The 26,164-nt window shown below is 40.1% G+C and overlaps 1 protein-coding gene across 1 annotated transcript in view; it reads right to left on the bottom strand.

Moving 5' to 3' along the window:
- Positions 1-944: 944 nt before the first annotated feature.
- Positions 945-26,164, bottom strand: part of tnr (tenascin R (restrictin, janusin)) — a 69,451-nt gene continuing 44,231 nt past the window's right edge. The window contains exons 11-21 of the mRNA XM_053627984.1: positions 24,280-24,399; positions 24,032-24,175; positions 22,403-22,522; positions 18,942-19,085; positions 11,626-11,756; positions 6,698-6,830; positions 6,109-6,260; positions 5,761-5,857; positions 4,481-4,642; positions 4,147-4,310; positions 945-1,135 (exon numbers count right to left, since the gene is read on the bottom strand). Of these exons, the coding sequence (XP_053483959.1) occupies positions 1,016-1,135; positions 4,147-4,310; positions 4,481-4,642; positions 5,761-5,857; positions 6,109-6,260; positions 6,698-6,830; positions 11,626-11,756; positions 18,942-19,085; positions 22,403-22,522; positions 24,032-24,175; positions 24,280-24,399 (1,487 nt within the window). The 3' untranslated portion in view covers positions 945-1,015. The remainder of the gene's footprint in view (positions 1,136-4,146; positions 4,311-4,480; positions 4,643-5,760; positions 5,858-6,108; positions 6,261-6,697; positions 6,831-11,625; positions 11,757-18,941; positions 19,086-22,402; positions 22,523-24,031; positions 24,176-24,279; positions 24,400-26,164) is intronic.

Raw genomic sequence — 26,164 nt, 5'->3', positions numbered from 1 at the left:
CTGGTGTCCCATTCAAGGTGTATTCCCACCTCATGCCCAGATACTGCATGGGTGAATAAGACACCCCCCCCTAATTATCATACAAGTGGTGTGGACTTTAAATCAGGATTGGTAAAAAAAAAAAAATGAAATATCTGGATATGTGCTGGAATCAATAATAATCCAACAATCCAAAAAGGAAGCTGTAGAATTGCTGCCTCATATTTCATTTTCACATATCCCAACATGTTAAGAAGCTTGGGTTAGAATGTGCCATGATACAGCGCCCCTGGAACAGATAAAGCTTGCTTAAAGGCCTAACGGCAGCAGCTCAGCAGTGCTGGAGCCACTGCACCATATTGTGACTCAGTGTTTGCTGGCACTGGCTCCTGATTTATCGTGACCCTGACCAGGATAAAGCAGTTATGGGTCTAAAAATATAAAAAAAAATTCTAACAATAATTAAGATGTTTTTTTTAAACTCACTCTATAGTATTCAGTTATATTTTTGACTATCAGATAGCCCATATAGTCTAGATTACCTTGTAATGTCATTTTGGGGATTCCCTAGTTACCCTATGTATATATTAAATAGCAAAATACATTAAAGGAACTTGCTCAAAACCAATGTCAGATCAAAAACAAAACAGTCCCAAAATATTGCATGTAAATCATTCAGTCATATTTTACAGCTGTTTTCAGTTATAAAAATATAAGTCTCTTAATTCCTGTGTAGTGATTTTCTTCTAAAATCATTTTCCTTAAAGTAATTCATGTCCTTTCCCCAAATCACCTGTGGTAATTAACACTGTACCATACTGTACCTAGGACATTTTTTATTATTATTATTTTTTTATTTTTATTATTATTATTTTTTTTACACCTTCAGGGATCAAAAGTTTTACAGAGTAGGGAACAATCCAAAAGGCTCATCGTCTAAATGCAATTCTTCAAAAGAGAGCAAATAAATGACAGCCTTACTTTTCCTTTTATGTAAAAATAGGAACAGCTAGTAAGATGGGCATAAAACAGCTGATTAATGTGGAGTGGACCTCCTTCGCTTGGCATTGATGCTGCGGTAATTATAAGGTCTCATCTTCATCTCCACAAATGGGATGGAGAACTCATGCCCTTTCCACAAGTGCCAGTTGATACCCTGAAAAGTGCAGAAGGGATATTAAAAAAAAAAAGTCACATGTGTAACAAAGCTACATATTATACTATACACTCACCATCCACTTTATTAGGAACACCTGTACATCTGCACATTCATGTCTATCTGCACATTCAGGTCTGTCTTACTGTATCTAATCAGCCATGTGGCAGTAGCACAATGCATAAAATCATGCAGATACAGGTCAAGAGTTTCAGTTAATTTTCATATCAAACATCAGAATGAAGGGAAAGTGTGATCTCTTTTACTAACTGTGGCATGGTTGTTGGTGCCAGATGGACTGGTTTGATTCTCCTGGGAAGTTCACACAATAGTCTCTATAGTTTACACAGAATAGTGTGGACAGGAAACAGGAATCTGAGTCGGTCGTGGACACAGTCTCACCCAAAGTGGACAGTTTAGAAAAAAAATATCATGTGGTCTTTTTCCAGTCTTAAACTGTCCAGTTTGAGTGAGTCTACGCCCAGTGGTGGGATGAACTTCCAATCCCTACCACAGATGCTCTCACCATCTTCAAAAAACAGCTAAAGACCCACCTCTTCCGTGAACACCTAACCAACTCATAAAAAAAAATAAATAATAATAATTACTCTGGCACTTACACCTCTACTCTGTGCACTTTGCTTCTTCTGGAACTCAATTAACGGATCTTGTACGGTAGCACTACTTGTATTGTTCTCTGCTTGATATATCGCTTTGCTTGTATTTTCTCATTTGTAAGTCACTTTGGATAAAAGCGTCCGCTAAATGAATAAATGTAATGTAAATGTAAATGTAATAATAGCCTCAGATTCCTGTTCTTGGCTGACAGGGAGTGGAACATGATGTGATGATCTGCTGGTAGCCCATCCACCTCAAGGTTCATTGTATTGTGCATTCTGAGATGCTTTTCTGTTCACCACGGTTGTAAAGAGTGATTGAGTTACTATAGATTTCCTGTCAGATCAGACCAGTCTGATCATTCTCCTCTGAGCGCGTTCATCAACAAGGTGTTTCAGCCTGCAGACCCTCTGCTCACAGGATTTGTTTTGTTTGTTTTTCGTACGATTCTGTGTAAACTAGAGATTTTTGTGTGTGAAAATCCCAGAAGCTCAGCAGTTTCTGAAATACTCAAACCAGCCAATCTGGCACCAACAACCATACCACAGTTAAAGTCACAGAGACCACATTTGTCCTCAAGCTGATGTTTGAGGTGAACATTAATTGAAGCTCTTGCATGATTTTGCATGATTTTGCATGATGCATGATTTTTTTGCACTGTACAGCTGCCATATGGTGGGGAGTATGTGGGTGGTGACTGATTTTGAATTAAACACTGGTATACTGGCTGGGATGGAAATGGGTAGAATGGCATCCATGCAGTAGAGCAATGCTAAAATGTATTGGTGATTTTAGTTGTTAAGTACAAGTACAAGGCCAAGTCCGAAAAAGTTGGGACAGTATGGAACATGCAAAAAAAACGAACAAAAAGAATCATTTGAAAATTCAATTCACCATGTACTATATTGAAAACACATTATTTGATGTTTTACTTTGTGAATTTTATTTATTTTTGAATAAATAAAAATTTTAAAATATACACTCATTTCAAATCGTCGGACCACAAAAACCCATTCCACTGTGCTACTGTCCATCTCAGATGAGGCCGAGCTCAGAGAAGTCGGTGGCACTTATGGACAGTGTTGATGTATGGCAGGCGTGTCAAACTCGTATATAAAAAATAGACCAATCCGCGGGCCAGATATGGCTTATGTTTTTTTTTTTTTGTTGAAAAAAAGTAATGCTGCTGTGACAAACTAGTCACTGCTTCACACAAATATGAACTTTTTTCGGTGTTGGTGTTGAGTGCGAATGGTGTTGGGTGACAAAAGTTGACCAAAGTATTCCCAAGCCAATGTCAGGACATTACAGACTCATGACTGATGGTGTTACACCCCCCCCCCCACTTTTCCCCCTTTTCCCCCATCTTTTCCCCCTTTTCCCCCATGCCTAGCAGTCCCTTTTTCCCTGTTTTGATCTGTCATGAGTCTGTAATGTCCTGACATTGGCTTGGGAATACTTTGGTCAACTTTTGTCACCCAACACCATTCGCACTCAACACCAACACCGAAAAAAACTTCTGAATGTGTGTGAATGTGTGTGAATGTGTGTGATCTCCGAACCCTCAGATGTCACTGTCTTGAAACCAGTTGTTTTTAAGACAGTGACATCTGAGGGATCAGAGATCACACGCATTCAGAAGTAGTTTTCGGCCTTGCCCTTCATGCACCAAGATTTGACCAGATTCCTTGAATCTTTTGATTATATTGTTCTCTGTAGAAGGTGAAATGCCCAAAATCCTACCGCTTTGTCTTTGGGGAATGTTCTCAAAGTGTTGGATTATTCGCTGATGCATCCGTTGGCAAATTGGCGAGCCTCGACCCATCCTTGCTCTTGAAGTACTAGGCCTTTTTGAAGGCTCATTATAGACTACAATTAGACAATTACCTCACCTGTTTCACATCACCTTATTTCAGTGTGTCACATCGCTATAAGTCCTAAATTGCCCCTGTCTCTACTTTTATGGAACGTGTTGCATGCATCAATTTCAAAATAAACATTTTCCTTCAAAAAACTATGCAGTTGATTAGGTAAAACTTCAAATATATTTACAGGTTTTTTTTTGTTTAAATAATAAGTCAAAGTGCATTTACAAATCTTTCCTCTTTGTTTTTATTAGCATTTTCCATACTGTCCCAACTTTTTCTGAACCGTGGCTATAGTTCAAGTCATTGTTTCTTGGAATTACAGAATAGCGTGAACATTATACCCAGTACATTTCCTTTGGGTTTTGCAAAACCAAGCAAGTAAGAGACTGGAGCACAGGTGTTTGAAAAAAATCAACTGCAAGAAAAAGCATGGTGGAGAATTTTTTTCATTCATGTTTCATTCATGGCTATAAGTTAAAACCAGGTACTGAGTTCAATATCCTGAGATATTTTTTTGGCATTTACCTGACTGTGTCTGGACTCTCCATATTTGCCATTTAGGTTGACTCTGTGACAGTTTTTATACCACCAGGCTCCTTTGTAGGAAAGTGCACAATTAGTCACAGCGTTGTCATTATCCTTGTCTTTAGTGGAGAAAGGTCGACCATGGTGGTAGCTCAGAGAGTCACCTAGTACAAATAAAACACAATATTTCATGCTATACAGAATTATACTCAGCAGCTTTCTATAACTTTAAAGGAATGAGATACACTGAGGATGACAAAAAAAAAACTTCTTCAAAGCCCAGCACACACTCAACTTTCAGTCTCCTTTTTTTCAGAAAAAGCCATCCACTCACCAGCAGTGCCATTGTATGTCCCTATCCTCAGTTTGTAGAGGTTTCTGGAGTCTCCAATAGAGAACCGGTCATAGTTGGCAAATACTGCATCCTGGCCATTTCTCATGTCAATGCGCAGCTCATAGCGTCCTTGAGCTGTAATCTTGTGAAGATTCTCTAAACCTGCATGATGAAACGAAAAAAAACAGGGTTATCGAGTACCTCTGAGAAATAGGTCTGAAAAATACACTGTATAACAAAAACAATAATACATGAATCATTTTTTTTTATTCATAAATTAATGAATAATACTTTTTCAGAAATGAGGTGCACATAGATCTATGCTGATTTGGATGTTTGGAAGTGATTATCATGCTGAAAAATCTGGCCATCTGTCTATGCTATTTTTTTTTTTTAACAGACAAAAATCTTTGAATGCATGGATAAAATGGCTTAGTAGTATTTGTAACAATTTACATATTTTCCATTATATATATTGTTTATGTACAGGTGAAAAACATCTCTTCTGAGTGTGAATTTTGTATTGTTGATCAAATGCAGCAACAGATTTTCTAGAAACTGTAGGTGATTTAATGACGTGTTTTTAAATATTGTATCTTTTTAAGAGAAAGTATTATTATTGTATTTTACACAGGGGAAATGCTTTGAATTCTGAGCCATATGGAGACATTCTTTTTTCCCTCCAGTGAATCTTAATGAATATATTCATTGTTTTATAATAAGATTTGTAAAGAATATTTATGCAGCCAAATACATCTAAAATGGGCTCAGAGGTTCCATGTCAAATTGGGTTTTTGATGAAGACAATTACAGGGTTGTTCAAATGAATGAATCTGGAAGCGGAAAATCATCATTACAGATTATGAACCCATTGTGGCATGAAGCAATCACAACAACACAATGGCTGCATGCACAGAGAAATAGATAACCACAAAGAATGAGAAATTAGAATGACTCAGACACTATATAGAAAAATTTGTTTAAAAAGTCGTACATACATTGTGCAGTTGTATTGCTATGAAATCAAAAGTGATATATTAATGGTTTAGCCAATACAAAGTAAACTAAAAGAAAATTAGCATTATTTGTACATAAGTATGAAGTCAAGTTTGTATTTTATATATGCCCAGGGGCAAATGGTATAAATGGGCATAGCAGGATTAAGCCTCCACTGTCTTTCGAGGATAAAGACATCATGTATCACCATGGTCTAAACATTCAGACTTTTATTTAAAAGTGGTCATAACACTGCTACAAAATGTGATCTGCTGTAATCTCACCTAGCCAGAACTCATCCTCCAGATTCCCAAATCCAGCCCTATATTCACTCCACTTCCTGGAGAAATCAGTCAGACCATTTTGGCGACGCTGAAACACCTAAAACAAATCAAATACAACACTCAGGGGATGCACATCGAGACCACGCTCAGGTTACAGTCTGCATATAGGAAATTTAGTGATAAATATTTAGTGAAATTACAAAATATATAGAACACTTGCCCAATATGATAACTTTAACGTTACTCCTAACTCCTTATATTCTGTATGGGTTCATTTTATAGATTAGATTTTTGAAAAGTAAACACATGGCATCTAATAGATGTTTCTAAAAATTTCTAGACACTTACAATCCAGCCACCACCATCAGTAGTCATGTCACAATAGACCTGTACACCCTGACTGAGGTCGCGGTTGATGTAAACAGTGTAAACTCCACTGAGGAGCTCACCATTTAGCAGATGCTGAGCACAGTTCTGCGGCACAGCAAACAACCGGTTTCCTAAGCAGACAATTAAAAACAAACATGTTAGAGTAATATCCACGTCCACGAAGAAAAGAACTGGGGACTGCATCTCAGAAAGCCTAAGAAGAATTGCCAACTAAAATGGACTTATTACAGGAGGAAGTTAGTCTTTAATCAAAAAGAGACATTAAAAAAATGAAGTGGAAACTTTAATCATGCCAAAAAATAAGTTCACAAAAAGAAAATAAGAAAACAGGGCCAAACCCAAGCACAGACACACACAGTGCAGTACTTTTTCAATATGACATTTATGAAACTTGAGCTTCCAGTCAAAAATGTAAAATCTTAATCACTGAGTTACCATTGTGCAGGCGCCCATGTAGCTGTTTAAGATATTAGGAAGGTTACTGACTATTTTAAGTTATTGATTCATTCATTTCATGCATCATTTTGTTTGAGTGAGGGTGAGGTACCAGTTGTGAAAGTTGTAGAGACAATGGCGCTGGTCTCAAGTCCTCGGGCTGCCTGCAATCTCACTGTGTACTCTGTTGTCTCTGCCAGCCCCTCCAGACGGATCCATGTATCCTCAGCATCAAGAATTAGCTCCTGCATTTGTTCAAACAAAAACATGGCCAATGTAAAATGATTACCCACACAATGGTATAAATAACAATAATGTAAAATCATGGCCTTTCTTCTCAGTTTTATTCCTTCACCAGGGGTTTTGTACAAGGAATAATATTTTGTTATGGAACAAAATTGCCTGTCACATTGCCTCTTCTTACTTGCAAACATTTGCATTTTCATCAGTGTGCACACACATGAAAAAGGCTTTTATTTTATTGTAATAGCTGTTAAATTCCGAAGAGATCGTGAGGGGCAACAATTTAATTGCTTACAAAATTTAAAACAATAGACTGCACCAGTTGGTCTAAGTAATGAATAGAACAAGACATTTAATAGACCTAGATGTTATATAATTTTAATGTTTTGCAAACATTAAATGATTGTGTATAGCAACAGAGATATTTCCATCACAGAACCTCATCAACCACTGTGTATTCACTCTGACTTAATTGAAATTTCTTCTTAAGCAGCATATATATATATATATATATATATATATATATATATATATATATATATATATATATACACACACACACACACGTGTGCGTGTCCTCAAGCTGACTCCTGAGGTAAACCTGCCGTAGAAATGAAATGTACTCCATCTGACTTGGTTTGGTTTTGACAAAACGTATTTTTCCTGAGAAGAAGAAAAAGGTGGATTTCAGAAAGAATAACAACTTTAACGCGTGCTTTGTTAGCTCAAAGATGCCATCTATCGATAAGAAGACATTAGACAAAACACACCCAGCTGTTAACTAAATAATGGATGACTAGATCCTTCCAACTCCTGTAAGAAACAAATGCAGCTATATATTTACCCCATCCGTCCTTAATTAAAAAGTCGTCAACACATTATTTTCTAATATGCATGTGAATACTGTATTGTGAATGTATTAACTAATAAATGAGAACAATTCACTTGATGTGTACAGTTGGTAATTTAAAGTTAAGTTAAATTGCAAACTACGTGGCTGAAAATAAATACTGTGCCAATCAGTCAATAATGTGCATCATTTAGCTTCAAAATATCTCGATACGGATGTATTTTAATGAATTAAAAGTACAAGTTACAGTTGCTGCCTCTGATGTTACCATCTGCCATATTTATTTTTCTTTTGCGCTCTATCGCTGTCTCGTGTTAGAGTATGGGAAATAGTGCACTGGCGAGTGTACATTGGATGTCCACTCGAAATCAGAGTGCATTGTGGGTATAAATGAGTGAACGAATTTAAGGAATGAAGATGAAGCTGTTCACTCAGAATTCGGACACCACTACAAAATGGCTGACACCCTATATAGTGCACTATATAGGAGATAGGGAGTGGTTTTAGACACAGCATTTGTGCACTTTTGACACGTGTGTTGTGTTGTGGTTTATGTCCTGTCTCCACCCCTGTATTGTTTTACGTTTGTTAAACACCTCATGTGTCTATCTTCAGAGTGAAGTATTGAGTGTTACTGCCGTGCCAAGCCTTTGTTCCTTGTTTCTGTACTTTGATCCTGTTCTCGTCCTCGTTTATTGATTCTGTTTTGCCTCGTTTATGCCCGTTTGCCGATCGCCTGACCATTTGCCTGTTTGACCACGCCAATGTCTCACGTTTTGGATTTGTCTGCCTAGCTCGTCTATAATAAAGCTCTTATCTACACTTACAGCTGTCCTCAACCTTCATACGTGACTATATATATATATATATATATATATATATATATATATATATACACAGGATCTCACAAAAGTGAGTACACCCCTCACATTTTTGTAAATATTTGATTATATCTTTTAATGTGACAACACTGAAGAAATGACACTTTGCTACAATGTAAAGTAGTGAGTGTACAGCTTGTATGACAGTGTAAATTTGCTGTCCCCTCAAAATAATTCAACACACAGCCATTAATGTCTAAACTGCTGGCAACAAAAGTGAGTACACCCCTAAGAGAAAATGTCCAAATTGGGCCCAATTAGCCATTTTCCCTCCCCGGTGTCATGTGACTTGTTAGTGTTACAAGGTCTCAGGTGTGAATGGGGAGCAGGTGTGTTAAATTTGGTGTCATCGCTCTCACACTCCCTCATACTGGTCACTGGAAGTTCAACATGGCACCTCATGACAAAGAACACTGATCTGAAAAAAGAATTGTTGCTCTACATAAAGATGGCCTAGGCTATAAGAAGAATCCCAAGACCCTGACACTGAGCTGCAGCACGGTGGCCAAGACCATACAGCGGTGTAACAGGACAGGTTCCACTCAGAACAGGCCTCGCCATGGTCGACCAAAGGAGTTGAGTGCATGTGCTCAGCGTCATATCCAGAGGTTGTGTTTGGGAAATAGACGTATGAGTGCTGCCAGCATTGCTGCAGAGGTTGAAGGGGTGGGGGGTCAGCCTGTCAGTGCTCAGACCATACGCCGCACACTGCAGCAAATTGGTCTGCATGGCTGTCGTCCCAGAAGGAAGCCTCTTCTAAAGATGATGCACAAGAAAGCCTGCAAACAGTTTGCTGAAGACAAGCAGACTAAGGACATGGATTACTGGAACCATATCCTGTGGTCTGATGAGACCAAGATAAACTTATTTGGTTCAGATGGTGTCAAGCGTGTGTGGCGGCAACCAGGTGAGGAGTACAAAGACAAGTGTGTCTTGCCTACAGTCAAGCATGGTGGTGGGAGTGTCATGGTCTGGGGCTGCATGAGTGCTGCCGGCACTGGGGAGCTACAGTTCATTGAGGGAACCATGAATGCCAACATGTACTGTGACATACTGAAGCAGAGCATGATCAGTATGCAGTATTCCAGCATGATAATGACCCCAAACACACCTCCAAGACGACCACTGCCTTGCTAAAGAAGCTGAGGGTGAAGGTGATGGACTGGCCAAGCATGTCTCCAGACCTAAACCCTATTGAGCATCTGTGGGGCATCCTCAACGGAAGGTGGAGGAGCACAAGGTCTCTAACATCCACCAGCTCCGTGATGTCGTCATGGAGGACTGGAAGAGGACTCCAGTGGCAACCTGTGAAGCTCTGGTGAACTCCATGCCCAAGAGGGTTAAGGCAGTGCTGGAAAATAACGGTGGCCACACAAAATATTGACACTTTGGGCCCAATTTGGACATTTTCACTTAAGGGTGTACTCACTTTTGTTGCCAGCGGTTTAGACATTAATGGCTGTGTGTTGAGTTATTTTGAGAGGACAGCAAATTTACACTGTTACACAAGCTGTACACTCACTACTTTACATTGTAGCAAAGTGTCATTTCTTCAGTGTTGTCACATGAAAAGATATAATCAAATATTTACAAAAATGTGAGGGGTGTACTCACTTTTGTGAGTTATATATATATATATATATATATATATATATATATATATATATATATATACACATATATATATACATATATATATATATATATATATATATATATATATATATATATATATATATATATATATATATATAGTGACAGATATATAGGCAATATATCTGCTGATGAGGAAACATCCAACAGTTTTATCATGAGCTCTCTCTCTCTCTGTCTCTCTCTCTATCAAACTTCACAAGCTACTCATGAGATACCAGTGATCCTGACTCATTATGCTCTCTGGACCTGCCTGATCCATTCTGATGCCCTACTTCTGGTTGGAATTCTCATCAATAGGAAATCAATCACTCACTGCTGCTGATTCTGGCCCCACATGGACAGCCTAAAGATAGTTGAGATTACTGTAGATGGTACCACTTAAAAACCATGAAAATGGCTTTGGACAACAATTCATATAAACAGTTTTGCTATGATGGCTTAGGACTACAATTTTTATGATAGCTTTAGGACTGCATTTGCCGCATACAGTTTTGCACTCAAGTCTCCATCAGTGAACAGTGGAGAAGTTCAACAAAACAGACATCATGTGAAAACTATAATGACTACTATAATGTTACACAATTGCACTATTTAACCATGTAGTACATAGTTATAGAAGGGATTTATTTATAATTGGACTATCCATTGTCACCCAGACAAGGATAGGTTCCTCTCAAGGTTTCTTACTCATGTCATGGGGTTTTTCCTTGCCACCATCACCTTTGGCTTGCTCATTAGGGATTACTTCATACATTTAAAATTTATATCCTAAATGTATATTTCTGTGAAGCTGCTTTGTGACAATGTCCATTGTTAAAAACACTATACAAATAAAATTGAATTGTAAGCAATGGACTCAGATCTCATTCCTTTAATTGTAGAATCCATTAGTGGAGCTTATGCTTTCTTAGTGAGGACCTAGTTATGTGGGTGAGAGTTTCTTTAGTCAAGCCTTCATTCACTGTCAATTACTGACACCCTCTGGACAATCAGCAGGACTGGAAACATACTGGGTCAAGTATTGATTGCATTTCCAGAAAACGTGAACCATTGTGATTGTATGACAGAGATATATAGAAAAATACAAAGAGTAATGGCGAGCAAACTACATTATGATTATATGCATTATGATGGCCTAAATAGATTATGAATGTAATCTAATTTGTATCAAAATATATTAGTGTTTTTATTAGACATTTTGCACATAGCATAGGCATGATGTTTTACTTTATTAAATCTTCACAGCAAACAATTCAGTAAAAATATAATAATTTCTTAAATTAAACTGGTGAACTGTGGAAATGGGAAGAAGAATTTTTAAAACAGGTGTACACACGCACACACACACACACACACACACACCTGTTTTATGGAGTACATTATAAAATGTGAAAATAATTTGGTACTCACCTTGCGGCTTCCATTGGCTGGCTTATAGGTCAGCATGTAGTTGTCGATGTCTGCAATGGGCGGTTGCCATGAGATGAGTGCACTACGGTGGTTGACCTCACTAGCAGTCAGATTCTGGGGAGCGTCCATGGCTTTAAGGTCACACAAAAGACAATTTATCTTCTCTTGTCCAGTTTTGACTTGTTTAACCAGTCCTGATATAATTGGTACTATTCACTTACAGTGATATTTTGTACAGTACAGTGACATCCTCTGCTGCAGGGAATATGTAGGTGTGGTAGGGGTTGCACAACTACTCATTTTTAATAGTCAATCAGTAATTCATAAAAGTGATTGAGTAATCATCTTTTCCATAATTAAAGCCAAAACTGCTCTAGGACAGTGATTCTCAACACTGGTGGTTCCCCCCCTTGGGGGGGGGGGGGATCTGAAGGGGGGTGCAAATTGTTTTCAAGAAAAAAAACACAGACAGGGCATCATTTGGGTACTCTGTGTATTTTATTGCTTTTCAAATAGAGTGTGTATGAATGAAAAACCCTTTTTGCTGGTTAGAGGCGGAGCTTAGCCTGCCTTTTACCTAGCTATCAGTGCAGACCAGTGTTGCCAACTTTTCAGACCCCTTTAGTGACTTTTTGGACAAACCTTTACAACTTTCCAAATATCAGCAGTACTGTCCTGCAAGCGCGAGGTCTTGCTTCCCCGCTATACTCACACCTCTCTCTGCATCTGCTCTGTTCAGTGAGGGGCTGAGAGCCAGAGATTTAACAACGTCATGGATAACGAGACGCGCCCTTCGTCCCGATGTATATAATTCGTATGTGAATGTTTTTAGAACACAAGACGAATGGAATGCAACATGTTTTACATGTAAAATAGTCCATGTTATTACAGCCTAGTTCTCTTGTTCAAAGTAGTTATAGTGTTCACAAACATTTTTGATAATTCATGTTCACTACCTGTCCGTTATATAGTTTTATAAAAGTCATTTTATAATGACTTTAGTTACAAAAGGTTGAGAACCTCTGCTCTAGGACATTATTATTTCTAGGCTGTTTTATGTAGCCAAGAACTTGTCAAACTGCACTTCAATTAACAGCCATACACAGGTTACAAATTCAATTTCCAGGTTCAATACTTCTTAGGCTACATTGTTAATGACAAAAGTAAATAAACTGGTGCAATATATGTGCAAAATAATTAATCTGTGTATCATATTACACTATTTAAGGACCAATAACAATTCTTAAAATGCACTTCTGTGGAAAAGCTAGCGACTCAGCTGGAATGGTTTATTCTGAATCTGAGAGCGTGCATTGCAACAAGGAAGGTACTGATAGCATAGCATAGCACTCAAAAATGAGTCTGAATCTGCCTTTTGGATCTGTCATGCACTTCTGATCTGACTCTAAACTAACTGAGAGGGACTGTATAGTGATGTACAACCAGAATGTGCTCTTGCATGGAGGTCACAACAGAGTTGTGCATCAATACCACCAATGTGCATCACTGCCATTAACCAGTATAGTGTTCCATCTACCCCAGTTTGCCCAGCCATAGGGTTATCGTGAGTCATGTGAAAAAGCATTTCTCTGGGTCACAGCTTCTCTCATTCTGTTCACTCACTATAAATGATCCTTATTAACTGCAAAGTGGAGAAAGGTCAGTGCTGCTCCAGTCTGCACATTTCTGCTAGTCAATCAGTGTAACCTCATCCAGTGCTTTCTTAAATTATTACTCTGTGACTGCTCCAGCCACGATGGGATGGAAGAGAGGAGGCGGGGCCTCATCCACTGTATGCGGAGGCTGGCATGAATGTGGATATTTGGTGCTCAGCCATCTGGGCTGCTTTTGCCAGAGCATCAGTTTGGTAGCATGGGATCCATGCTGACATCCGGGGTGAAAGACAGTTGATGAATTGCTCCAGTGGCACCCATTTGAGGACCTTCTTGGTTTGTGCCAGGTCCAGTCTCAGTCAGAATTGGAGGAGTATAGCATTCTCTGTGAGAAGGTCCCCTTGAAAATGTCCAGCTACACCTTGGCATAATCTTGAGGTGTCATCCTGGTGAGGATGCTTAATGATGGGCTCACAAATGTAGGAAAGGGATAAAATCTGTGACTGGATTGTTGATGATTCGAGTGAACATTGTTGTTGCTGCTACAGGTAAATGAGAACCTGATGTTGCTGCTCCTGCATCTGGGATTAGACTATTTGGGTGAGATTCTACTCAGAGTAACATTACAGGGTAATATTGAAAAAACAAACAAAAAGAGTCATTTGAAAATTCAATTCACCCTGTACTATATCGAAAACACATTAGTTGATGTTTTACTTAGTGAATTTAATTTCTTTTTGAAAATATAGACTCATTTGGGGGCAGTGGTGGCTTGACCACCACTAGGCTCTGGGCTACTGATCAGAAGGTTGGGGGTTCAGGCCCCAGCACTGCCAATCTGCCACTGTTGGGCCCTTGAGTAAGGAGCTTGACCCTCTCTGCTTCAGGGACGCTGTATCATGGCTGACCCCGCGCTCTGACCCCAACCTTCTAACATGCTGGGCTATGCGAAAAAAAAAAAGAAAAAAGAATTTCACTGTGCAGTAATGTATATGTGCCCAATAAAGACTCATTATTATTCATTATTATTTCAAATCTGACTGCAACCCACTCCAAAAATGTTGGGACAGGTGACTGTGTACCACTGTGTAACATCACCTTTTCTTTTAATAACACTTATTAAGCATTTGGGTGCTGACTGAAGATGCCAGTTGGTTAAGTTTAGCAAGCTAAATTTTCCCCCATTCATCTATTATGCATTTCTTCAGCTGCACAACTGTACAGGGCCTTCATTGCCTTATTTGGCATTTCATAATGTGCCACACATTCTCAATCAGTGACAGGTCAGGACTGCAGGCAGGCCATGGTAGCACTCTTTGCTTATGCAACCATGCACTTGTAATCTGGGCAGAATGTGGTTTGGCGTTGTCCTGCTCTGGATGGCAGCATATGTTGCTCCAAAAGGTGTACATATCTTTCTGCATTAATGCTGCCCTCACAGATGTGTAAGTTACCCATGCCATGGGCACTGACACACCCCCATACCATGACAGACGCCAGCTTTTGGACTTGACGCTGATAACAGCTTGGATGGTCCATTTCCTCTTTGGACCTGAGAACACGACAGCTGTTTTGTCTAGAAACTATTTGAAATGTTTACTCGTCGGACCACAAACACGATTCCACTGTGCTACTGTTCATCTCAGATGAGACCGAGCCCAGAGAAGTTGGCAGCACTTCTGGAAAGATTCTGCTTTGCATAGTAAAGCCTAACTTGCATCTGTGGATGCAGCGGCGAATGGAGTTGACTGACAAAGATTTACCAAAGTATTCCCGAGCCCATGTCAGGATATCCATTACAGACTCATGATGGTTTTTAAGACAGTCACTTCTGAGGGATCGGAGATCACGCGCATTCAGTTGTTGTTTTTGGCCTTGCCCATTACGCACCGAGATTTGACCAGATTCCTTGAATCTTGTAATTATAAGATTAAGGGCATTCTTGGCCACACAGATTGTGTGTGCTTGATGTGCACAGCAAGAAATGAAGTAAATAATCATGTCTTTTGTTTAATTAATTGAGAGATGTTGTCTCTGCACTAGTGTACGAGCTGCTCCACCACCCCCTGTATGCTGACTCATCATTACTGCTGATGAGGTGCAGTGTTGCTTATGAATAGTGTCATCAGTGAACTTTATGATGTGGTTGTTGAAGATGTCTGTAAAGACATCAGTCACCTGGTAGGTGCACTTCTTCAGCACATGAGCAGGGACATTGTCAGGGCCAGCAGCTTTACATGGATTTAACCTCAGCAGCAGGAGCAGACTTTACCATTAGGCAATTGCCTTGGGCCCCGAGCTACCAAGGGCCCCCAAAACACTGCTTAAATTTATGTTTAAGAAAGTTTTATGCTAAAATGCCATTAGAATGCCTGATAAACACCCCCCCCCCCCCCCCACCCCCATTAAGATACTGTGCATCTGTGGAGATAATTCAGGAAGAAAGTAGCCAACTTGAGCAAACGTCGGTGACATCACGCGTGGTGTGCAGACAAAGCAAAAATGAAGGGGAGCTACCCCAGGGATGCTCAAAAAAGGAGAAAGCGGGATGAAAGCAAGAAGGTTTTATCAAAGCCTGTGAAGTATTTTAAATGAACAGATTTTGCCTTTGGCATGAAAGCAGTTCTGCAGGTGTTTATGGCTCTAGCATTACAGCCAAAGAACAGCGAGGCAGGGACAGGCAGCAGGGTTCTCTCCCTCGTTCTCTTTTCTTATTCCTTCCTAAAGCTCTGCTGACCTGCTCCCAAATGAAGCAGTAGGTGAGCTTAATGTCACATGATGATAGTGTGCCATTCAGATTTGGATTCATGCTCAGTGCTACTTCAAATAAATATGTTTAAATATTACCGCAATTTATAAAATGGAAGAATATTTTAATAAGCTGCTGTCCTACTGTACCATACAGTGACTTATTATTTGCTCTTGGTTAGTTGTCATAGTGAAATAGACTTATTTATTAATATAGCCCTAATATCAAGATTAATGTCATACTATTGATAAAAATAAAATGTATTTTATTATTATTATTATTATTATTATTATTATTATTATTATTACTATTATTATTATAGTACTAGTAGTACTTGCAGTAGTAGGCATGGGAGTAGTGGTCTATTTTTGGGGGTTAAAATGATGAGATGTGGATTCATGCTAGTGCTAAAATATAAAGTTTCAGTCCTGATTGAGGAGATGTACAGCTGAGTGGTGCAGCTCTCCTACACTACACCCAGATGATGCCCCCTGACTAGCTAACATGCTGTCTTGTCTTGTTTTATATTCTGTCACACTGTTCTTCTGTTTCTATTTGCCTATTTTACAAATATGACTTGATATCTCTTCAGTTCTACTTCATATAAATATTTTTAAATAGCATTTATGTTTCTGTATTGTGTTATATTTTTATGCTAGTAACTGGTGTTAAAAATTGTTCTCACCATCAATGGGCCGTTATGTTATGGTGGGGCGTGTTGTGGGCCGGGTGTGGTGGGCTGCTCTGTGTGAAGTCCAGGGCCACTTTTTGGTCCCAGGCAACCCCTGATTATTGCTATTAATGCTAAATAACGAATGCTGAAAATGTAAATATCGATGTTAAAACACTGAAATGAGGGCCCCATTCATATATTTTACCTAGGGCCCCCAAATCACTAAATCCACCCCTGCTCAGCAGGGTTTTCCCTCATGTCTGCCCTGGTCAAAGACAACACTTGGATGCCAGGGGGAGCTGTTATTCATTCTGCTTCCTCTGTTTTGGAGGCTTAAAAGTGGGTGTAGAAGTCATTTAACGTGTCTGGGAGGGAGGCATCATCGGTGCGGACAGGGTGATTCCTCCACCTCTAGTGATTGTTTAAATCCCTTGCACATGTGTTGTGGGTTATTGATGGTGTTAATGTCTATTTTGTCTCTTTCAACAGCAGTTGATATGCAGGAATTAACAGCACTGAGGTGTGATCTGAAAGTCTGAGATAGGGCAGTGGATGGCCTTATATCCTCCTCTTCATGTTCATGTGAACATAATCCTGTGTGTTTACTCCCCTAGTTGAAACATAAACATGTTGTTGAATCATATAGTGCCTTGTGTAAGCTCAGGTGCAAGCTGTCCCATGAATGGTACGCATGTACTTCATTACTAAATACTACCTTCTAGACAGCAGCAAGTGCCCACCTACACAACATACAGCCTTTTAAGCACAACACAGCACCTTGGTCTGCTTCTCTTTGGGGGCTCATAAACTTATAATCAAAGACATATTATGTACATATTCATATCACAGTATAATCCACAACCATTTTGTTCTGTCTATGAAGCATCTCAAAAAAAGTATATATCTGCTGAGTACATTAATATTCATACCCACAGCCTTTAATCTTCATAACTATTAAAGCAGTACAGTAATTGAAATGCTGAAGACAGGCAACATTCCTCCAGAGGGAAGCATGAATTCAGTTTTATGTTTTCATTTCAATTATATGATTAACTCTCATATGCCATAAATGCCAAAATGACATATTTCAAAATCCCCTCTAGGACAGTACATATATTACATAACATCACTGGGATGTTTATTCTGCACTTTTTCAGCGATGAGGTATTGTTACAACTTATCAGAGCAGGACAGCAATTAAATCCACTGTGCTTTGAGTGTATATTTTTTTCTAACTTAAGCTGCCATTAATGAAAATATCAAAAATCTGTCTGAAGTCAAATGAACCCAGCAAACCCTGTCAGGCGATTGTACGTCAAAATTCACTAAGCCTGTGACACTTTTAGATGCAAATTAATTTCCTCTAATCCATGAGGCCTAATGAACAGCTTATGGGAGGGCTGCTTGATTGAGATTGAGTTTGAATGTGGCTGACTGCATTTGCTCATTTCTAAGCAGCCATGTTGGATTTTTCCTTTTTTTCTTTTTTTTTTTTTAATGCCTTGACTCATTTTCTCCTCATCTTGCCCATGGGGGAAAACATTCCTGCTGACAATTAAGCCTTTCTTGTTTGCCAAGGTCCCCTCACAATGTACTGTATGTTTCAAATATGTCACACAAGTGGCTTCTTGCAGCACAAGTCAAGGGCTGTGTAGTGGGGTGTGGGGTGTGATTGTCCTAGCCCTAAAGGAACAGGGTGGAATTTGTTTTCTCAGGTGTCATTTTTCCAATCTTCATCTGTACTTTTTTGGTTAGCCTATTCCCGCTTCCAGTTCTTTGCTGACAAGAGTGGAACCCAATGTTCTTCTCCTGTTTGACATGTTGTGCATTCTTAGATGCAATTCTGCTCACCATGGTTTTAAAGAATGCTTATTTGAGTTACTGTAGCCTTCCTGCCGGTACAAACCAGTCTGGTCAGAGGAAAAGGAATTTAATGAATGTGTGCTCCTCCAGTGCACTCCACTCACTCCCTCCATCATTGATCAAAATGTTCAGAGTTTAAATACTGACACTGCCAATTTACTACTCACAAAGCATTATGGGCGATAGTATTGCATGTAGTATTGCATCGTTTATAGTTCTTGGGACCTTTTCCAAATAGTACACACAATGTGAATACATGCTACATACAGTACATGAGGTTGCAGACATTGATATTGAAGTAGGCGATTTCAAATATTTTCATTCACATCACAAATAACACCAAGCACATCTTTAAACAGAACACATTCAAGTATCATGACTTGGATACATGTGATTGAGTAACTGACACGGGACTCACGAGTGATGAAGCTGGTGATCACGGTGCCGCTGGTCAAAGGGCCCTTGGTGGCATAGAGAGCAATGGAGTAGGGAGTGCTGGGGAGAAGTTGACTCAGCTGATGTTCCTGCTTGTTCCCTTCCACTAGAAATGTGTCTGCTGTCACTAGTTAGAAGGAAAAGGTACACTTCAACACCTCATTTGTCAAAGATAATGGCCATCTGTAGTTTGGTGTAAATCATGTTTTACCATTTCCACTTTTAATGCAAATATTTTAAACTCTGAATATTATAGTATACTGTTAAATACTGTAAATTAAGCATAAATATTTTGTTAACTATTTATTCATCATCAGAAATTGCTTTATTCTAGTCAGAGTCACCATGAATCCTGAGCTTATCCCAGAAAAACTGGGTGCAAGGCTGGATGAGAAAACACCCTGGATGGGATGCCATCATTGAGCACCACGTACACTCACATTCACAAACTCATTCACACCTAGGTGAAATGTGGAGTCACCAATCCACCTACTGACATATTTTTGGGAGGTGGGAGGAAACCCCTAAGAAACCCACAAAAATATGGGGAAAACATGCAAAAAAGGAGTTCCCTTTTCCCTGAAAAGGGAACTCCACGTTCCATTAGCATAACGCTATGGGAAGCGCCCTCACGTGCAATCAGCATCTGAAGCTTGTGTAACATCATGACTATTTATAGGCCTGGCGTGATCAGGTGATGTGGCAATTAAGCACGTCGGGTAATATATATGTGGCACTCGTGAACCGTACCGTCAGCCTCTATTATCTGAAGCAAAGATGCAATTCTCAGGCCTGCCCCAGTATGACAAAGCTATGCAACATCTCGTTCATTTCTCAGGGAACAGGGTTACTTGCGTAACCCAGACGTTCCCTTTCGAAGGGAACTCCATGTTACGTTAGCATAACACTATAGGAACAATAATACTCACTCCGTCATACCGAGGGTATGAGCTGTTCCAAAAAACCCAAGCCCGAGGGTCACTGCAAGACACTCGAGCCCGGGCGGAATGAATATCCGGGCTGTAATATCGAATGAATGTGTGTGGCATAGACCACCCTGAAGCAGCACACACATCCTGTAAGGATACCACTTTGGACAAAGCCTTCGAGGAGGTGATGCCCTAGTGGAATGAGCCCTTATGCCTAGAGGCGTAGCGAGACCGTGCGTCTCATAAATGATAGAGATTGCTTCCACTATCCAATTAGAGATGCCCTGCTTTGACACAGCATCACCTCTACTGTCACCGCCAAAGCAGACCAACAGCTGCTCTGACTTATGCCACTGGCCGGAGCGGTGGACGTAATTACAGAGAGCCTTTACTGGACACAGCATGTGCATTCTCTCTTGTTCTGGTGTGAGGAACGGAGGATGGCAGAAAGCCTGCAACACCACAGGCTGGGCAGCAGATGTAGGCACTTTAGGAATATAATCCGGCCTAGGATTCAGGAAGGCCTTGGCCTGGCCTAATCCAGGGGTAAAGTCAAGGCAGGAAGGGGCAACAGAGAGAGCTTGTAGATCTCCTACTCGCTTGAGAGATGTCAGGGCCAGCAGAAGAGCTACCTTTAGAGTCAGAAGCTTTTCAGAGGCTGACTCTAAGGGCTCAAATGGGGCCCCTGATAGACCTTCCAGCACCACAGAAAGGTCCCAGGAAGGTATGCGCGGCCTGCATATGGGTCTCAGCTACCTGACACCACGTATAAAGCTCAAAGTTATAGGATGTTGCCCCACAGAAGCTCCATCAATAAGGGTGTGGCTGGCTGAAATGGTGGCCACATAAACCCTAATTGTAGAAGTAGCCAACCCCACTGAGAAATGTCCTTGTAAGAATGCCAGGACTGTAGCTATTGTGCAGTTCACTGGGTCTAGCTGACCTTCCTCACACCACAAGACAAAAAGATGCCACTTGAGCGTATACAATTTTCTCGTGGATGGTGCTCTAACGTTCAGCAGACGTAGACGGACTCTCGCTAGAACTTGTGGGAGCAAAGTGGTGGGGGAAAAGCATACAGATGCGACCTCAGCCTCATGTGCATCATATCACTGCACTAACCTTGGACTCTGCTCTGTGCTGACTACTGTGGTGAGCACACCACTGAACAAGGGGGGTTGAGCTCTGAACTGGACCCAGTAACCCTTTTATATGGTAGACCAAACCCATGGAGACACATTTGGCAGTAGTTTCCACACTGCCATATGGTCTTTTAGTGACATTAACTTTTCCACATTCTATTGGCGGGAAAGCATCAGATTTTCATTGCCCTGTGACAGCTCACTGACCAGAGAACACTGAAAACTTGGGACAGCCTTGGCTGAGGGAGGCGCTACAGTAGTACTGGGGGCTGACTGCCCTAACAACCTCATGTCCCCAGATATGTCCCTCCACACCCCCTCAGGACCACTCCTCCTTTGTCTGCTTGGCCTTTATGACCATTCTCAGATCAGGCCTAGTAGCAGGCCGCGACTGTGGTCCCCTGGCTCTCTGCGGGGGGAGGTGGGCCAGCACACTCGCCTTCTGTGCCTCCCTCGCACTAGTGCTGGCCTGGGCTCCACTCGTGGATGCCCGGGTGAACTCGACACAACAGGGAAGGAACTGGCTGAATGCCGCTGTATGTCGAGTTCACACAGCAGGTCTGCTTGGTAGGCCTGCAACACTGCTATTGTCTGCAGTCACCCACAAGCAAGACCCACTACTGCATAGGCCTTGCCCACCAATGCTGCGGTGGCTTTCCATGGCTTGGATGGCAAAGCTGGCCTCCCTAAAGTACCTGCCATCAATGGAGAGAGGTAGCTATCGGCATAGCTAAATAGCTGTGCCGTGCCATTGAAATAATCTGATATAGTGGGGTTATAACTATGGCTTATGAAGGGTTTTCCCCCGGAAGCGTGATATTTTGTCATGCACTTTTGGAAAAAAAGGGGAGTTTTCTGCAGTGTGAGGGAGATTTATTTTCACTGGGGAGAAAAAAGCTTATCTAGCCTTAGTAATCACTTCAAGCAGCTGTTTATATGCTTGACAGCTGCTCTCAGTTTTTAGCACACCCTTGTGGCTCCTCTGAGTCAGAGACGAATTATTATTATTATTATTATTATTATATATTTTTTTGGCTTTCCATAGCAGAAGGAGTCGCGACTCGGGCTCCAAAATCCAGTGGAGAGCCAGATCCGGAAGACAGAGCAAGAGATAGAGCAGCGCTCATCTCCGGCTCCTCTTCCAGATCCATACGATATCCCCAGGACTTGAGCCAGCTGGCTGCTTCTGCAGCAGCCCTCCCAGATCCACGAGGCTCTGAAACCCAACTCCCTTCAGCTGAGAAGAGAGCGAGCCATGAGCGTAGCAGCCTAATTGTTAGGCCTTCACAATGCGCACAGTCAGACCTCTTGAGGGCTGCCCTGATGTGTTCCAACCCTAGATACTTCACACAGAAAGTTTTATTTCTACCTACCTTGGCTGCGGGTGAGCGTGAGTACATAGTTATCCACATTAGAGAGTGGAGGAGTCCAGCGTAACAATGCTCCCTGTGGAGTGACGTTCAGGGCCATCAGTTCCAATGGCATGTCCATGGCTGCAGGTGGAAAAGAAGTAGTTTATTGTTGTTTATGAATGAGAGTTTTGCTCATTGTTTTTTCATGTGCACAGGATTTTCTGAGATGGTTAAATATAGCACATCTCTCCAGGTTGAAACTAATTTGTTTTGATTAACATCCTAGGGAAGATCACAATTTTCTAAATGAGCAGAGTTTGTGGGAGAAATTATAAAGTCTAATGTGCCTGTTCCACACACCTTTATGCATATAAATAATAAGATTTTCAAGCCTGGCTTTGTGTTGTAACAATGTCAAACAGTGTTGTATTTGCAATAAATTCTGATGCTATATGTTGCTGGAATGTCAATTAAATTCAAAGTTTTACTTTCAACAATAGGGAATATCACAAAACAGATGTACATAAATCCTGATTAATTCTAGGTCCCCAATGAGCCAGCCAAGGGTGTCACTGGCAAAGAGAAATTTTTACCACATCACTGATGGGTTGGTGGGAGTTATATGCAACTACATTTACAGCATTTGGCAGATGGCCTTATACACATTGACTTATACTTCTCTCATTTATACAACTGAGTAGTGCTGGGATTTGAACTCATGACCTTCTGATCAGAAGTCCAAGGTCTTAACCACTGAGCTACCACTTCCAGTGAGTAGCAATCAATTTCACTCTGGATAATGTCAAGAGGAATCCGACACATCCTAGGATTCACTGGAAAGTGCCACTCACCCCACTGGGAGGGGCAAAATTAACCTAATAGAATCAGAAGAAAGCACTTGGCAATGCCCATGTAGGCATTCCCATAAAGAGGGGACATTTCTCGTAGAGTGGCATGTCATGGTAGGGGCTGGGCGTCCAGTACATCTATAGCTGATAAAGTCCAGACCCAGGTGCTTATAAGTGATAAGTGTGCTTTCCATGCCTTTGTTTTGTGGCTGATGAACAATTGGTCTGAGAATTGGAAAGTCACTGGCCAGTCTAAATAGCACTGCAACAATTAGCGGTCTGCAGGCCCTCCTTCATGAAATGCTGAAAGGTCAATTGATTGCCTTACAAAATTGGGTGAAAAAACTTTGCTCAGATATCCTAGATCCAGCCATAAGGTGACAGAGTCCTCTGGCCTCCAACACAAGCAAGGCATTCGTCAGAGTATGTAGTTCTCCCACTCTTTTTGCTGAAGTGATCACTAGAAGTTTCAGTCGCCCATCAATAGTTTGGAATCTTGCATGGGCTTGCATAGTCGTGGGGGAAGGGATGTAAGGGACTTCAATGCAAGGGCTGGGCTCTTAGAGTATCATTGTCAGCCATGGTGCTGTGATTTACGGCATATTCATGAATAATTCATCTGATTCAGTTGACAAAACATACATGGACAGGTTAACTGGCTGGAGGTGCCAAATTTCTCTGTCCATTAGGCCAGATCCGATGAGATTTGGCAATCATGGTGTCTAGTGTTGTACAGTATCAATAATCTTCTAAGCAATACTATTTCCACAATACAATATTTATGACCACTAAGTGAATATACCTGTAAAGACACTGGTGATGATGACCTTGCTCTCCTGGCTTCCACGCACAGTGTTTAACTTGATCTCATATTCTGTTGCTGGATGCAGTCTGGTCAGAGTATAGTTTGTTGCATCCTTGTCAATCACCACACTGTCCACTTGACCTGTAATAAAAAATAAAAATACAAATGAAAAACATTCCATAATGTCTTTACACCTTGAAATGGGTTTCTATACTAAAATGCAGTGGGAGTGTACATGATCATACCTCTAGTAGACTGGTAGGACATTTTGTAGTAATCAAAGTGAGCAAGCGGCTGAGCCCATGATACGGTTACTGAATCCTCAGAGATGTATGATACCATAATCTCTCTGGGAGGGTCCATACCTAAAACAGAGATAGCTGATCAGTGTTAAGTAAAGATAACTGTGGGAACTTTTAAGCTAGTATATTAAAAGTTTTACAAGTACTAAAACTAGTATTTAAAAGGATTTATGACTGAACTTATGCTTACATAATAATATGAAATATATATAAATCTTTTTATTGAAATATCGAGTTCTACAAACTCATTGGAAATATGAACTACATTCTATAATATGTTATAAACATGTTAAGGGTCACACCTCATCATAATACCCTGCGGATAATTTTTCTAATGTCATATTTTTTATGGCTTAGGCAGAATTATGAAGAAAATTTAATAGGTATTAATATTCAGTAAAACAGTGAACATTTACAGTGAAAAAAAAGTTTCAATCCAAACATACATTTTGAAGGTGTATAATGCACCATTGCTTGTTCAAGATGTTTAACAAGCTGCTGCACCTACTGCAAATAAATAAATAAATAAATAAATAAAATCAGAAACTTCATGCCGAATAGTGGCATTTACAATATAGCTCAATAGGTTTCTAAGCAATCAGGGAATTAATTACAGTACTCTTTATTTGAGTACTGTTCATGCAAGCACAAAAAATGACAAACACGTTTTGTAAACAGGTGACATGTTGGGTATAGATTCTACAACTCTCTGGAATTGTACTGGGGAATTGAACAACAAACAACATCCTTCCATAAGACATTCCCTCAACTGGAGTTTTGATGATTACGGTGCAGAGCGCTGTCCAAAATCACCCATTCACATTATTTACATTCACATTATTTTCATACATCAAAACATCCAGTGAGCCCTTCGGTGGCGCTGTCATTCTGGAAGACCAGTATCATCAGGGTAGAAATGTTTCATTATAGGATAAAGATGATCAGTCAGAAGAAGTGACTCTTCCCCTCTAAGGGGACAAGTAGACCAACACCATGGCAAAAAAATGACTTTGGAACAGAGTGACAAATTTTCCTTTAATTTGTCACCCATCTGTGAGTGCATATCAGTAATATACGGTCAGGTTCTGTGTCGATTTTAAAATTATGATGGTGATATACAAGGCATAACACAGCTTGGGTCATCATTACTTATCTGCTTTATTAATTCCTTACACCCTAAATCGCAGCCTGCGCTTCTCACAGTGTAATCTGTTAACTATTCCACAAACACACTTAAAATCTATGGGTGACAGGGCTTTTTCTGCCTCTGCTCCTTCGCTTTGGAACGCTCTTCCTATCAAACTTAGGGAATCTCAGACCTTTGGCATTTTTAAAGCTCAACTCAAGACATACCTTTTTAAACTTGTATTTGACTGTTGATGTACACTTTTATTATTATTATTATTATTATTATTATTAACTTCGATCTTTTTTTTCTGTGTACTGCTTATTTTGTGTACAGCACTTTGAGAAGCTGCTTTTAAAGGCGCTTTATAAAATAAAGTCTATTATTATTATTATTATTGCATATACTGTACACATTGCATTTGCAGGGAATCATTGATGATTTATTTCCTTCTTCAATGAACTCTTACTGGCACCAAAGCAAAGGTTGGCAGGCAGTGATTTGGCAAACATTTACAATATATGGAGCATAAGTTCAGTGCTCTTTCAGAAAGCTGCAGATACAGTAATGTATTCAATTCTAAAACTAGAAATTGCAAATAATAAGCAGTCTCATTCTGACATAAAATGTATGTAAAACATAAATAAAATGTATTATTCATGTATGCATAACTTAAATCATTATACATTCAAAAGAGCAAAG

Source organism: Ictalurus furcatus, chromosome 7, assembly GCF_023375685.1.
Source record: "Ictalurus furcatus strain D&B chromosome 7, Billie_1.0, whole genome shotgun sequence".
NCBI lineage: Eukaryota > Metazoa > Chordata > Actinopteri > Siluriformes > Ictaluridae > Ictalurus > Ictalurus furcatus.
This window is presented reverse-complemented; position numbering and strand designations above follow the sequence as displayed.